This window comes from Trachurus japonicus, chromosome 12 (assembly GCF_045865225.1).
Source record: "Trachurus japonicus isolate A0001 chromosome 12, Traja_1.0".
In the NCBI taxonomy this organism is placed as follows: domain Eukaryota; kingdom Metazoa; phylum Chordata; class Actinopteri; order Carangiformes; family Carangidae; genus Trachurus; species Trachurus japonicus.
The window spans coordinates 22,072,883-22,089,727 of record NC_140918.1 but is presented as its reverse complement, the minus strand read 5'-3'; the positions used below and the strand labels follow the sequence as shown (position 1 = coordinate 22,089,727).

The 16,845-nt window shown below is 41.9% G+C and overlaps 1 protein-coding gene across 1 annotated transcript in view; it reads right to left on the bottom strand.

The window, feature by feature from the left end:
* musk (muscle, skeletal, receptor tyrosine kinase) overlaps positions 1–10,514 on the bottom strand; it is a 35,502-nt gene extending 24,988 nt beyond the window's left edge. The window contains exon 1 of the mRNA XM_085793844.1: positions 10,252–10,514. Within this exon, the coding sequence (XP_085649970.1) occupies positions 10,252–10,333 (82 nt within the window). The 5' untranslated portion in view covers positions 10,334–10,514. The remainder of the gene's footprint in view (positions 1–10,251) is intronic.
* Between the last annotated feature and the right edge of the window lie 6,331 nt (positions 10,515–16,845).

Genomic DNA, 16,845 nt, shown 5'->3' with positions numbered 1-16,845 from the left:
AACAAAAACCTTGACATGTTGTTCTAAACACTGGATACAGTTTTAGCCAGGGTCAGGCTACGGTGAAAATATCTCACTGGCCCTCCTCTTTTATCATGTAGCAGCTTAAAGTTTTATTTTTAGCTCGGCTAACAGTAGGCTACCGCAAACTATTTGACTTCTCAACTGCTTCAGATGTGGTTTACCGGGTGTTTAATTAAAGCAGAAGTAAGCGGAATGTTTGTGTTAATATAAGTCTTAAATAGTTATATCTTCCGACAGCAATCACTTCTATAGAGTGTTTGGTCTGAAACACGTGGGTCTGTCAGTCACTCTGCTCTGCTGTAAGCCGAGGAGAAAACTTTTATTTTATTTCCTTGTATCCTACAACCTTTATCCAATGAGGAGAGAGAACGGCATAAAGGGGCGGTCCTCTCTGTGTGTGCAGCCAAGGAATGCGCGTGAATGTGGTGATGTAGGGACGAGGGCGGGGACTGCTAACTCCATCGGCTGTCAAGAAGTTAGCCAAAACCACTGGATCGCTTACTTCTGCTTTAACAAAATTAATGTTACTTATCTACTCACAAAAGAAGATGGTAAACATGGCACAATTAAAGCAGAAGTAAGTGGAATGTTTGTGTTAATATAAGTCTTAAAGGGACAATGAGGAGTTTTGGAAAAGCGAAGTGTTTTCACACTACATTTATGAGCCTCCACGCGCACCGTAGAATTCTTCGACCGGCGCAAGACTGACTCATGTTTTCATTCATCAAGAATTAAAGTCAGAGGTTCAAAGAGGTTCAGTTACCGTCATAGTTCCGACCATAAACGGCAATACGGCGGCGTTATTCTCATGAGCGTCCGCAAAACCGAAAGTAAGGAAACGCTGGTCGGCTCGACCAGCATTTCCACCACCACTAATAATGACAAAATAACGATAGAGACAAAACGATATATTTATCGAAAATGGAGCCATTAACAAGTGTGGGTAACGTAGATTCATCCACATTAATGTGAGACTTTTTTAGTACCAAATAGAAACTCCTCGTTGTACCTTTAAATAGTCACTCTGCTCTGCTGTAAGCCGAGGAGAAAACTTTCCTTGTATCCTACAACCTTTATCCAATGAGGAGAGAGAATGGCATCAAGGGGCGGTCCTCTCTGTGTGTGCAGCCAAGGGATGTGCGTGAATGTGGTGACGTAGGGACGAGGGCGGGGGCTGCTAACTCCATCGGCTGACAAAAAGTTAGCCAAAACCACCGGATCGCTTACTTCTGCTTTAAAGACCGGGTAAACCAAGAATAAATATGTGTTTTAAGTTTATAATACCACAGGAAAATATATTATTAACCACTCTGTCAAATTTGGAGGACTAAAAAAGTCGTGAAGTATATAAAATTCTGCATCAAAGTTGTCAATAAATGAGCAGTTTTCTCTGGTTCAGAACGGTGGGGGCGTGTCGCGATATGGTCGTGCTGCAGGCAAAGAAACCACGCCCCATGGCAGGAGAGCTGGACTTCACTGACTGTCTCTGATACACACCCTAAACGTGACCTCAAACACACTCCACCACACACCCCAGTCCTCAGCACTGACACAGCTGATAAACCTAAAGGAAATATTTCTTACCTTCACTCTTGGTGTCTAAACAGTCCCAGCTGCAGCCATCCAGCTCTAACAGGTTAATCCACCATGCTGCTCTGTTTACATCTACCAGTCAGCGTGCTTCATCCATTTGCATTGTGTGAAAAAAATAAAGTTTTTAGCTAACGTTAGCTTAGCTTTAGCTTAGCTCTAGCTTCAAGTGCCCTGACAGGAGAAGCAGTAGCAGAGACAGTGAATTATCTCTGGACCTGGTACCGAGTCCAGACCCAGTCCAGACCGCCGTGACACCGCGTCCGAGCTGAGCAGCAGCCGTGTCCCGGTGGGAGGAGACCAGGGGAAACAACACGGTGGAGCCGGGAGGCTACGGCTGCTACCGCGGCTAAAAACTTTTTTTTCTCTTTCACACAATGCAAACGGAGGAAACGGGCAGACCGCGAGTAACGATCAAAACGGGAATAATATCGGTGGATTATTAACTGGATGACTGATGCTGCTGCTGCCTGTTTTAGACACCAGAGTGAAGGTAAGAAATGGTTTGATCAGCTGTGTGTCCGCTCGGACTTGTGGTGGACTGAGAGCACAGCGGAGGTTTTTTTTTTTTTTTTAACTGTTTTCTGTCCGTGATTGTACAGTATGGCTGGTCTCCCGTGTGTCTGGTTGTTTGGGGGGAGAGGAGGCTGTTTGGTCGGACAGTGTGTTAATGAGGGAGACTCTGGTCAAAAGACGGTGTTGTAGCTGCTGCTGCTGCTGCTGCTGCTGTGTGTCGTGTGTAACGTTGCGAGGGGTGTGTGACCATAGAGTGTGTGACCGGGGGAGTCAGCCTCTCTCCCCGCGGTGACTGCTGTTTATCACGGTGTGAATACGTTAACGTTAGCACTGTAAACTCGTTATATGAAGGAACAGGACAGTAGTGGTCTCCCCTGTGTGTGAACATGACTATGTTTAGTTAGCTGGCTGTTACACGTGTTTCTGCTAGACTCAAGAGCAAGTGGGACGGAAAACCTCTGAAGTCAGTTGGCTGAATGTATTTATACGTAGAGCAGAGCAGGGGGCGGGTTTATGTAAGTATGTCCGCTTTACGTAAAGCGGTCATCGATTTAAGCCCGCCCATTCTAAACCTGCACACAGAACAGTCTCTGAGGCCTAGCTCCTCAAGGAAAAGATGAATGGGAAAAATATTTTTTACATGTTTTGAGGGACACATTTAAGAAGATAATTAATATGATAAGAAGAAAAATACTGAATTATTAGTAATGTCACTGTGAGCATGGTTAAGTAGCATTACATTAAAGGTGTACAGAAATGGCCGTTTGTCCCGTTTGTCGCGCCGAGTTGTCACGAGCTGCAACACGAGTTTACCCGAGTAAGGAAAATGAATTTGATTGGTCGTTATCGAGCGGGCGGGATATTCAAAGTTTGGGGCGAGCCCGAGCTCCGTGTGTGTGTGCGTGTCTCAGACGTTTGAATGACGGATTACGGATCCAATATCAGTGGCTAGTGAATCGTGTACAGGCTGACGTATAATCCGTGCGCCTGCATTATCCAATACGAAAAAAAAACTACACTAAAATACACACTTTCATCACGGATTTACTCAAAAATAGAATTTTGCACAAAGTTTGGCCTACATCGTCTGATAGATGAGTTATTACACTAATTTTATGACCCAGAGTGGGCTCAAATTCAATTTTCTTTTCTGTACACCTTTAACATTTACCTGGAAGCTGTCATCAACAGAAAAAATGTGTTTGACTGGTGTTGGGCACATTTTGAAAAGTTAATAGTAGTTACTAGTTACTTACCCAAAAAGTAACTGGTGACTTTGGTGTGTGAACCAGGGGGCAGAGTGAGTGAAAGAGATGTTTTTTGTTTATGTTTGTGATTCCCACCAAGTGAGTGCATGTGTGCTGTTCGCCACACCCCCACAACTGTAACACTAAAAAGCCTGGGATGTCCTCTTTACAGTGCAGTGGGACTCAAATAGTTGGCATGATGTTTGACTAGACATTTCAATGAATTTTATTAGGGGTCTTTTTTGTAAAGAGAGGATTTTTTTTTTTTATAAAAGAAGTGGGCAAACCAGAGCACCCAGAGAAAATCCAATTTTGAAAGCATTCATCTGGAAGTAAAACAGTTCTCTAGGTTTAAGGATGTTTTGCTTGTACCCATGAAAATCATTGGTCCAAACAAAACATCACAAGAGAAACTGATACTGGTCTCCCTCAAGATGAATGCTTTACGGGGCGGTCGGAAAGTGTTGGTGGTGTGGCCTGGTGAAAATTTTGAGAAAATCTGTTGGAGCGGTAAAGTTGTGAATGTCTTACGTAAAGAGTGGCCTTCCTGATTTTTTTCATCTTGTTCTTTTTTTAAATAAAAGAAGCTCCCAAAGAAAACCCAATTGGTGGAGCAGAAAGGTTGAGAATGTCTCTAACCCTGTTGTCCTCCTGGGTCAAGGAAGGAAGGAAGAAGTAAGGATGAAGGCAAAGAAGGAAGAAAGGACAGAAGGAAAGAAAGATACTGTAGAAGGAGAGAACAGATTTGTTCAAGGAGGGAAGAAGGAAGGAAGGAAGGAAGGAAGGAAGGAAGGAAGGAAGGAAGGAAGGAAGGAAGGAAGGAAGGAAAGAAGGAAGGAAAGAAGGGAGGGAATATGATTGTGGAAAGGGAGGGAAAAACGAAAGATTGAGGGAGGGAACAGATTTGTTCAAGGAAGGAAGAAGGGAAAGAAGGCAGGAAGGAACGAAGGGAGGAATAGGATTGTGGAAAGGGAGGGAAAAACGAAGGAAAGAAAGATTGAGGGAGGGAACAGATTTGTTCAAGGAAGGAAGAAGGGAAAGAAGGAAGGGAGGGAATAGGATTGTGGAAAGGGAGGGAAAAACGAAGGAAAGAAAAATTGAGGGAGGGAACAGATTTGTTCAAGGAAGAAGAAGGGAAAGAAGGAAGGAAAAAGGAGGAAAGAAAGATGGAGGGAGGGAACAGATCAGGTCCATTGGATCGAAGGGAAAAGAAGTAAGGACAACGGGAAGGAAGGAAGGGAAAAAGGATGGAGGAAGGGAAAAAGGATGGAGGAAGGGAACGGATTGGGTCAATTTGACCCATAAGCACAACAGGAGGGTTAAGAGTGGCCTTTCTAATTTTTTGTTGTTCTTTTTATTTCGTTTTGGATACAGAAGTTAACAACAAACATCACACATACTTTCTGGCTCAGCGCCTCTCATGGGTTAGTGATGATCCCAAGCACACGGAGGTGGAGAAGACACGTGTCTTTGACATCTTCCCAGGTACTTAGGACACGCAGCACCACTGTTCTGTAAACCTCATCACTGAAATTAGGAAGCGTAAATATCTGTGTCGGCTCGCCGTGCTTATCGTAGGTGAATGTCCCGAGCAGCGTTCCTTCTTCTTCGTTTTTCATTCCATAGACTTCAAAGTCTTTGGGCACTGATGCTATGCTGCCAGTTGGGGAGTTGCAGTGACGCATTCCATCTAGAATCACATGAGTTATCGTTATGGGGTGAGACAGAGTTTTTACAAGGGCTACCTGGCCATCGCGAAATGGCCAACATTCACCTGCCAACAGTGGGTTAGATATGGTCTGTGTGCTTTCAATTTGATACCACACGGTGAAGCTGAACTGGGTCGCATGCGATGGGCGAAAACGATGGGCTTTTTCCTGTGTAAGAGTCTCTGTAACACTCATGCTAGAGGTGAAATAGGTCAACAAGGGGAGGAAGGACCAAGTAAGTAGAAGTAGGATGAGAGGCACAACATATGCCTTCTTCATGCAACTGCTCCTCCTCCTCAACCGAACAGAATGAGACATGACTTGCTGTGTTGTGAGGTCTGTTCCCAATGAACAAAGAATACCACAACAACAACTGGTTGGTTAAACGAAACGTTCAAATTCTCTGTTGCCGGGAAAGGATAATCTCCTCTTCGGCCTGCACGACCACCGACAAATCGAGTTGTTGCAACTTAATTATGGAATAATTCTCATAAATTAAGTGTGTAGCCTGATTACACAACTGCATTCATTGAGGTTCTGTAAGAACTTGGAGGTTTATATCCTTTGAAATGTGCTATGACATCATAATATGAATGATGTCACAAATATCAAAGCCAGTTTGCCTTTGACACGTGTCACATGAAGTTCATGGCATCAGAGTTAATGACTCTTCTTATCTTATTGGAATGATGACATCATGATAAAGAAATAATGCTGCGTTCATAACAACTCGGAGGTCAGAATTCCCAACTCGGAAATTTCCGACTTCCGACATCATTGCGTTCACGCTGCAGGAACTCGGGAGAAAAAAAAACATGGATACCTGAAGGAAGTTTGGCATGTTGTGGCTCATAGCTGAATATAAAAAATAAATGCAGCAGTAAATGATGTTTATTTTGGAGGAGAGGAGATGCTGTAGATGAGTGCACATATAATGTTACAGCCTTGATAACAGTTCATCGTTATTTCCGTCACATATGAGGACTGCAATTTCACACCATACAACAATCACAGCTTAAAATAAATGTATTTTATATAGGCTACTGTAATAATACACAATAACATGCACTCAAACCTCAACAACTTAAAGCAGAAGTAAGCGGAATATTTGTGTTAATATAAGTCTTAAATAGTTCTATCTTCCGACAGCAATCACTTACATAGAATGTTTGGTCTGAAACACGGGTCTGTCAGTCACTCTGCTCTGCTGTAAGCCGAGGAGAAAACTTCTTGTATACTTCCTTGTATCCTACAACCTTTATCCAATGAGGAGAGAGAACGGCATGAAGGGCTGTGTGTGCAGCCAAGGGATGCGCGTGAATGTGGTGACGTAGGGACGAGGACCAATAGATCCATGACGAGGGCGGGGACTGCTAACTCCATCGGCTGACAAGAAGTTAGCCAAAACCACCGGATCGCTAACTTCTGCTTTAAAATGTCTAAATTCTAACCGTTTAAGACGAGGGCCGCCATGTTTTGATGTTGTCGTGATGTCAAGTCGGAAAGTCGGAGCTCTGATATGACACCCGAGTTTCCGACCTGTAATTTCCGAGTTTGACGCCATTCAATTCATTTTTTACAACTCGGAGCTTGTTTTTTTCCGACTTCCGAGTTGTCTTGAACGCAGCATAACACCCCGTCCTGACATACAGCGATGTGACAGCGATGCGACAGCGACGCGAGCAAGCGAGCGAGGAAAAGTGATTAGAATGTGTACTTTTCAGCCTGTCCCTACGCCGCAAGCGACATGGCGCTGTCCAGCGATGTCGCTCAACCCTGAAATTATCGCTCGCATTGTCTCTATCTGGACGACATTTCACGGCGGTGTCCCGCCCCTAAACACTTCTTATTGGTTGATAAGTACACGCTGCTTCCTGTTGACAAGCAAGTTATCAGAGAGAGGAGAATATGAGAGGAAAAAACACTCCAAGATGTGAAAAACGGCAACCGGAAATGCCAGGAATCTCAAAATAGCGTCGCAAGTTTGTGTACGTCCCTTTATAATTTGATTGGTTTAGATTCTGAACCAATAGAATATACTTGCGACAAAATTGTCACGCTGCATATCAGGACACCCTCGCGCGAGTTTTCGTTGCCGTTTCGCTTGCTCGCTGCATGTCAGGACGAGGTGTAAGATGTGCAAAAATGTAATTCTCTGAGGGACACAACACAGAACCACATGGTAGTGTAGTACCTCAGGGTTGTGCCCACTGACCAGTGGCTGCAGCCAGTGTTGGGCATATTACTTGTAAAAAGTAATTAGTTATAGTTACTAGTTACTTTCCCCAAAAAGTAACTGAGTAACTAAGTGAGTGACCGGCAAGCTCCGCGACCCGCTGTATCACGCCGCCTATCAGCTGTTGGCTCCTGGAAGAGGCGGAGTGAACAGTGTTGCCTCTTTTGCTCTCCCTGTTTCTCTGAGGCTATCATGCAGAGCAGATACAGTTTTGGAATCTGGACAGTGTGGTCAAACAAGAACAAACACAAAACTGGTATTGTTCTTGTGGCATGTCATTGGATCTGATGTCAGCAAAGGAGCCATTCTTTAAGTTCACAGAGAAAGCCTTTACATGGCACTGTCTTTATGTGGTATCCACTGATAAGAAAAATAGTACAATGGCTGGCTTAAGGGATGCCTGATTAACTTATTGTGTAATTCCCAAAGAGAAGATATTAATTCTAAATGGTTATGTTGTCTACAGTAACTGAGATGTTGGATCATGTCATTTTGGTTCATGACGTCTATATTTCATTTGACTAAAAGCTTGAAAGTTTCAAACTGCTGTCACATCCATAAGACCATTGTGATTTAAAGACCTTCAAAGAGAAAGATTAATAAAGATCAATATCCAGTTTATGTCTGCTCACCCGAATATCAAACAAAGCTAATAGCTAAATGCCAGCCCAGCATCCCAGCAGACAACCATGAAGATGAATCATCTTTTGTGTCATCTATTTCAGCTTTGCTCAACTGATCCACTCCAATAACACCAATACAATATACAATAAGATAAAAGCACACATTGACACAACTTGACTCAAACCCTGAATACAATTGTGTCAGTAATGTGCCTGCCAGCATTTGACATCTGTTTCACATGACTAGATCTGATCCTGGAGTCGTGTCTGAACTTACTGCAGTAAAAATACAAATACATGAGAGGTTAATTACAAAGATTAAAGTTTTAAAATATTTGAGGCTCAGAACAGCACACTCTGCTTATATTTTTGGGAGTTTGAACTATCCAAATTCTTCTCTATTGTTGGTGTTCATGTCTGGCAGCGTTACAGCGCCACACACGTTTTCAGTCATTTTCAGTGGATCCGTGTGTATGCAAATATTTCTAAAAAGGAGAAAAGGTGTTTGCGCTCTTGCTCACTGTCCAAAAGATCCTCTTTTCAGGTGCGTAGGCCAACAAACATTTGAGAGCAACAGGAGGAAAAGGCTCGCACACTGACCAAAAATGGCAATGTCCACCAGAGATTAGACTAACCCTACAAAAACGTTTCGGCCTACACAGCCATCTGAGTGACAGACAGACTGAAGATGGCTGTGTAGGCCGAAACGTTTTTGTCTTACTCATTTTTGTTTCTTTATTTTATTTTATCACCATGGTTGCACTTTTCTTTTGTTGTTTGATGGACCAAATCTTTGTTGCATCCGTTAATCTCTGGTGGACACTGCCATTTTTAATCAGTGTGCGAGCCTTTTCCTCCTGTTGCTCTGCAGATATTTCTAGACATGATTTTTTTTTCAAAATAAACATGAAAAAGATCGTTTTGGGTGAAGCTCCGTTTTCGTGTGTATAAGGCTAAAAGTCACTGACTTTGATGGATTAACCAACCACCATCCAGGAACCTGGATGTGTTTAGCCTATAGCGCAGCATGTAACCTGAAGGCAGAGGGAGAAGCTGAAGACTGAGGTCCATTGCCATATATCTAGACACCTTGCTCTGTTACACTTTTAACTGTAAAATGTAGCAAGTTTGCAACACTTAAATGTTCAAGTACTGAGGCAAATTACTGTGGGTAAAGATTTGTACTGGTAGACATAATGAGACTTCATAAAATCGAAGATCAGTGGTCTCTTTTTGTAGAATTCCCCATCCGTGACACTGAATTAGTGGCAGGTAAATCATTCTACTCACTTTTATATCTACAAATGGTTGCTGACAAGATGTCAGTGATTTGTAATGACAAGAAAGATGCAACCCATTCACTGCAGCCTTGTAATCACTGGCATAATACGCAAAGCACAGGTCATGTGCCAAATCTAGCCCTCCACTGTGCCAGCTGAGTCTATCGCTCACGGTACCCAACCCAGGCAGAATGTGACAGTATCTACACCACCTGCTTCTTCAAGCCAATGCCCATCCTATACTGTATTTCTATACTCATAAAACATGTATTGTATGTCAGCTCTGCAGGCCTGTACTTGAGCTGATAGAATTGTGACAGCATTTGATATGGTACGCCTCATATTCCCTGAGCTGATGATGAAGCCACGCCTGAATTTACTGCAGGTCAGAGATAAAAGTCCATTACAAACATTAAAGTTGACTAAAGTGACTGAAAAATACAGGTATAAGTGTCATATGGTGCAAGCTTTACAGAACAGGTTATGATGTCATATTTTTCCCAGCAGAGTTTGGCGTGAAGGTGTCCCAATCATATGGAAAAGATATTAGTAAAAGAAGTAGCAACAAGGTGAATAGGTAGTCTCCAATCACCTTTACGACAGCCTGTGGAGAGGATATGCACAGGGTGTAGGAAGGATATAGATTTAGTCACATTTACACTATGTAGGCCTATAAACACCTTCTCCTTTTCCCCGCAGGATGTAGTGGAAAACAGGTGATCTCAGCGCTACTCATGGCTGAGGGAAGTCGACCTGCTCAGTCACCTCGCTATAGGAACAGTGTTTACAAAGGTTCAAAGACCTTTGTAAGAATAAAGGATGCTTCCTGTGATATTTCTCTTCTCCTCACACACGTCATTGTTGACATGTAGCCCTGAGAGCTCATCTCACACAGGCACACAGTCAGAAGGAAGATCACGCAAATTTTTGAAAATGTACTATACAACACTTTTGACATGTTATTATGCTGAAAACAAATACACTTTTAAAAAGTTCTGAGAGCCAGCAAATGAAAAGCTCACTTACCTCTCTGTATGCCATAGCTTGATGTGACCAGAACCAACAGAAGGAGGGTCTGTACAACTGAAGTGGGTTCCACGGTCTTCATACTGGCTCTTAATAGATTCGTCTGGACAAAGCTTTCTGACAGAAAAGAGGGTAATGGTTAGATTCCCATGGTAAGGTAAAGAAAAAGACCTCCTTGGTGTTACTTCATTGCATGTGACTCAGCCAGGGACGGCCATGAGCTCTGTGCTCAACATGGACCAACTCAGTCACTCTGTGTATGTGAGTGTGTGTGCATGTGTATTCATTTTGTGATGGACAGTGGCAGCTGGTAGCTGTCCCCGTGTACAGTCACTCAGGTTTTGTAGCTGCACTCTAAGCTCCAAAGGCTCCAGTGCTAGAGACACAGAGAGAGAGACATTCACAGTGCTCAACAGCAGTGTCAGTCTGTTGTTTATAAGTTCAACTTCAGGACAGACTACTTACAAAATTCAGAGTTTTAGTGACATGTCAGTTCAGATAAGTCCCATTTGTGTCACTGAGGAGAGACAAATTAAAACAGAAATATAAGATTGTATATTCCTTTATCTTACGATATGCAGTTCGAATCCTCATTAACATAATGTTTGTTTTATGTTTCAGACATCCACAACCCAGTTTGTGTCCAGATTCCTCACCAACACCATAATAAACAATGTAGGGTTAGAAAGAAACAATCATTAGATCTGCAGAAACACAAAAAAAGTCACTTAAAGAGCAACATTGGGATATTTTATCAGGAAAATAATATTATTAATACAATATTCTTTATGCGCAATTGAAACATCTTGTATCCAAATTTCCATCATAAACATCAGTGGTAGATTTACAGCATGTAATGCTTATCTATGTATATATGTCTTCAAAGAAATTTACTGACAGGAATATCCCAACTCACTACTTAACAGGTATTCGCTATGCCTTATTTTTGACACACACACACACACACACACACACAGCCTTTGTGTCCACCTGTTGCCTGCTAGCCTGTATGTCCTGTTTTATTTTAGGAAAGGAATGGCATTTCACTTCATTTACTGCTTATCCATTCTGCTTTGGATGCAGTCGCTGGACTATTGTGCTCCTCCAGCAGACACAGTCGACCTGTTACATTGTTGTAAAGGTGGAACTGTCATCTCAGTCTTGTTTGGTAACTGTCACCTTAACAACATTTGTGTGCTCATGGACAACAACATCACATGTGTTGGTGACGTTAGCATAATAAGTTACGTTATGTGTTTTGTTATATCTTGTGACCAAAAAGATGAGAGGTTCTAGTCCAATGACTTCTTTAGCTCCTCTTCTACATTTGTAAATGGCTCACATCTTTCCTAAGCTTCATGTCAAAGTTGAAGTAGAAGTCATATATGTAGTATGGTACACATCCAGTGAATGACTTCAGCTGTTCTTTCAATGACGAGACTGTACACCACTACATAGTGCTGTCACAAAGGTTCACTGGCACTGAATGGCAGGGGGAAAAAGTAGATTTTTTTTTCATCTTTTTTTTCAAATAAAAGCATCAAGTTTATGAAAAATATATCAAGCACACCCAATAAGCCAATACCAAAGTAAAAGAAAACTTTAGAACATCAAATCCCTGGCTCCTCCAGTCCACATGTCAAAGTATCCACGGGCAAGATACTGTACCCATAACTGCCCCTGATGTATGTTCGGTGTATGTGAAGCACTTTGAGTTGCCCTAAAGGCTAGAAAAGTGTTATATAAATGCAAGTCCATTTGCCGTTTACCATTTAGTTCTTTGCCAAAGACAACTGACTCAGCAGAATTATCCTGGACAACAGTTGTACTGGTACTCTGGCTCCCTCTGCTGCTGCAGACAGTGACTGAACCTCAGGATAGGAACACTATACGAAACTGAGCAAATGTGTTTCAAGGCAAATGTACTTATTCAATACCTTGTGTATTTTAAGAACTGAAAATAAGAATTCATGCTTCTGTTTTTTGCCATTTGAAAATTGGATAGTGCCTGGGTTTCACTTCAGTCCCATATCACCATAGTTGTACTGCATGTAGCTAAATACCACCACCTGGCTGCAGCCTGTTGTTAGTACAGCTCCAGAGAGAAGTACAGCACCCATGTTGTCTAAATAACAAATAGACACTGTGTTGGTCTTAAATGTGCTAAGAATGTGCATTTCTGCTGTATTGTTATCATGAGGCAGCAGAGAGCAGTTGTGCATATGCTCTAATGTCAGTGTCACAGTGTTTATAGGACCAATCCTGACACACATTGCTGGTTATACAGCCATAAAGTGTATTTATGATTTCACTGTGGTCACTCTGGTTATCCATTAGAGTGAAAGAGACACACTCACTTCGAACTGCAGGTCTATCCTCTGCATTGATACTGAAAGTATTAAAACATCAGTCCATAGACAAATGCACACAACCTGTTTTATGACTTGTGTGCCTTTGTGATGTCACAGCTGCTGCTGTCACTGCTGTTTTATCATTTCAGACCCTGCTGCACCCACCTGACCTACAGGAACCCCACCTCCCAGCTTTCTGGTCAAATGATTCCCTTAACATAACACCCACCTTCTCACCTGACCCCTCATCAGTATACTGCTCCACTTCCCCTTGCAAACTGCCTCCTGCATGTTTTATTTTGGACTTTTCTCAGTTTCTTTAGTGTTTTCAACTGGTGTCCCTGCCTTGTGACTTCTGAAGTCCATACACACTCTTGCCTGCTCTACCATTAAAAAAAAAAGTGGACTTTTTGAGCTTTTCATCTATATTTTTCCTGCGTGTGTTTGAGCTCAGACAAGGACAAACATCTGTAAATGAGACATTAAACTCCTGCTTTGGGGCAGAACTGTACAGAGAACAACTGCACTACATCTATGACATTGTTTGATTCTGCTCAAGTTCCCACACTGAGAAACTGAAGCCAGATTTATTCCACTGTAGCTGCTCTGCTACCCACATTTTTGTCCCTGTGAGGGAATAAAGAGAAAACAGTAAATCAGACATTTATTATCATGTCATAAAGACACTTAAATTTATGTTCTCTATGAAAATAATAATAAGAACTTTAATGATAGAGGCCCAATCTCTCTTAGCTTTGGATCTGCCAGAGGATCTCAGGCTGCTGAAGGGACCAGCACCATACATTTCCCTAACAACATTCAAAATTAAGTTGTGTGTTAAAAAACATCACATGTGATGTTGATGTTGGCACAAGTGGTGGTATGTGCTTTGTTATATCTCATGCCAAAGCAGGTAATATAGTCCAATTGCTTTGTGTCTCTTCTTATACTCTACAGTTATGTGAGACTCACATCAAGCTTCATGTCAAACTAAAGCAGAGCTCATGTACAGCATGGTAGCTACACATCAGGCAGCCCAGTTCCAGTGTGACTCCAGCTCTTTTGTCATTGATGAGGCTGTACAACACTGGGTAGAGCTGTCACACAGCTTCTTTCACACTGAATAAGAGAAAAAAAAGAATAGGTTGGGGTTTTTTGTTGTTGTTGTTGTTGTTGTTTGTTCCTTTTCTTTTTTCTTTCTTTTTTTTGCACATTTCAATAAGCTGATGAAATGTGTCGAGTATATCCAAAAAGCCAATATCAGAGCAAAAGAAAAGAAAAAGAAAAAGAAAAACTTAACATTACACTAGTTCTTTGTCAAATACAACTGACAGCAGAATGATCCTGGACAACTGTTGTACTGGTACTCTGGCTCCCTCTACTGCTGTAGACTGTAACTGATCCTCAGGATTCACAACACTATACAAAACTGAGCAAACATGTTTGAAGGCAAATGTACTTATTTAATACCTTATGTATACTGAAAATGGGAATTTGTACTTTTTTTTTCATTTACAATTTGGATAATGCCTGGGTTGCAGTCCCAGATTTCCATGCATCATACTGATGCAATTAAATGCCCTCACCATGCTGCCCAATGTACTTACATTACAAGCAACTACACAAGCAAGCAGAAAGTCCAGCATTGATGTTGTCTGACTTGAGCATACCGAGAACCCATTGGGCGCATGGCGTCTGTCCGACTACCCATTTCTCCGACCAATACATTTCTTTATTTTTGCGTCCATTAGTCCGACCTCCCATTTCTACGACATAAGTAGCCCTAACCCTTAACCTAACCTTAACACTGTAGAATGGGTAGTCGGAGAAATGAGCTGTCGGACTTTTGAGCAGTCGGACTGATGTATACTCCCCGAACCCACTGGCTTAGTTGTGGTCAGGTGCATTTCTGATGTATATTTGAGGCAGCAGAGAGTAGCTGCGCTTGTGCATTTGATTGGCAAAGATTTATCTGATATCAGATTCACAGTGTTTCCCTCTTATTTTAAGGGTCCATCCTAACGTGACTGCTCATTGTCCTTTTATTTTCTAATCACCTTAAAACAACACCAGGCTGCACTATGACCACACAAACTCTAACAGACTGATTAATTCAAACTCTAGCCTACTTTAGCCTGTACTCTACTAGGCCTACTCTCAAATTTCAGCTGAAAGTAACTGAACACATTGCAGTTCTCTTTTAGTGTGGGCAGCAGATTTTCCTTACAGAACCTAGTATTTGTCTGAAAATGTCTTCTTACCAATTTACTTTTTTTTTGTCAAAACCAGTCCTAACTCCTCACTCTTAAACTGATGAGCAAACGCAGCTATCGGACAACTGGATTTTACAGCTTTGAAAGTAGGTTGAACCTGCGCGGCTAGCATAGCTGAGTTTCGTTTTTAGCTTAGCATTTAAGATAGCCAATTGCTTTAGCACAACTCAGAGCGATTGATTAACTTTGTCCAACAAGGAGAGCACACTGCTTCTTAAAGCGAAAAAGATTGCTGACCTGAACAAGGATATCAGACGGCTCTCCGGGAAACGCAGCTGACAGCTTTGACGGTGCCTGAATGCCTGAAATTCCCGCTGGAAAGCAACATTTTTCTCTCGAACCGCGGCCTCCTCGTCTCATTGTAGGTTTCTTAAAGACTGTGCTGCGATGCATTGCCTCGGTGGGCTTCACACAGTCCACCATACCCCCTGCATTGTCAGGTATGTTGGATGAAGAACTCTATAAAAATCACTCTCTCTCGGTTACATGCTGTCTGTCTATCTTCATGGTAGCCCGTCCAGTTACCGTGGCAACTTCAGGCCAGTGCCAGACCTGCAGTTTATCAACTAGCCTAGGCTACTTCACTGATTTGACCCCTTTCTCCCATACATTTATGTGAAACACAACCCACCTACCTGACTCACTTGATTAAGATATTTATGGACAAAACATTCACAGAAAACTTTTTTTCTTTTTACTTTTCTCGACCGTTTTCAACATGTTATCCACAGTATAGTAAATAGGCTATAATTGCACACCTGATCTGCTGATTATGATTACACCCTTCTTCAGACAGTTCGGGCCACTTGGTTGATGAGGGTCACACATTGTGAGAACAATTTTGTTTCATTTGTCATTTTACTGTCATCACTCTGATTTATGAGAGTAAACACTGACCTGCAGGGGTAGCTTATCTAACAGAGGATTTTGGGCTGCTAGCACCATGCATGTCTTAGCTACTGTAGGATTTGATCATGATTAAGGACATTGCAGATGAAAGTTGCAAATGTTCTGAAAATGTAGTGTAACTCCTGTAAATTGAATAGACAAGACATGTACAGTATGATAGGATAGCTATCAAAGAACAATACACTCAGAACAATCAGGAGTATCTCAATGAATCATGCATCTATAAGAATTTCTATTAGCTACATAGAAATTATTCTATTAGTTGTAGTATTAGCATTATTTGTAGCACTATTATTGAACATCTTGTATGGAGGTTTTGCAAATGATACCCATTTGTTCTCCTTCATGAGTGGAGAAGCAGCTCTGCGAATAAAAAAATAAAGCTGATATTGCCTGTATTCAGGCAGCTTTCCTGATTTACTATTCTCTTTATTCAATTACATGAACATGCAACCATCGTCTGCTTGGTCTGGCTGCTACCAGTGGCCTCTCAGTTACAGCTGGCACTGCTCACAATAACCACTATGATGTAGGCCTAATATAGTTGGGCATCACAAACAAGTAAACAAAGATTTGTTCTTTGCATTTTTTTTTGGTTGAAAGGTTGTATGGTGGTTGAACGACTCTCCCTCTCTGTCATACACACTGACACACACAAAGCAAGCGAGTCATATCAGGTATCAGTCAGCCCCTCCCTCTCAACTCTGTCTCAACGTGTCCTGCAATAATTAACCAGCTGCTCCATGTTCACCTCCCACCACACGCACTGTACTCTGGACCTATGAACACACACACCTACATAAACACACACATATACGAACAAGGTACAAGACGGCCAACATGGATTGAACCAGCTTTATTTTTCAGAAGACCGACAGACCGACTGGTCAGGTAGGACTCAATGTGATTTGGTAGTTTCATTTTTTGGATTCAAGTGTGTTTAGGAGTGCGGCGCCCTGGTTATCTACTAACAAATTGACAATTTATTAATATATTCAGACAAAACTGTCTTTAAAAGCGTCTGAATTATCTTTTAATTTCACATTCAACACTGAAAAACA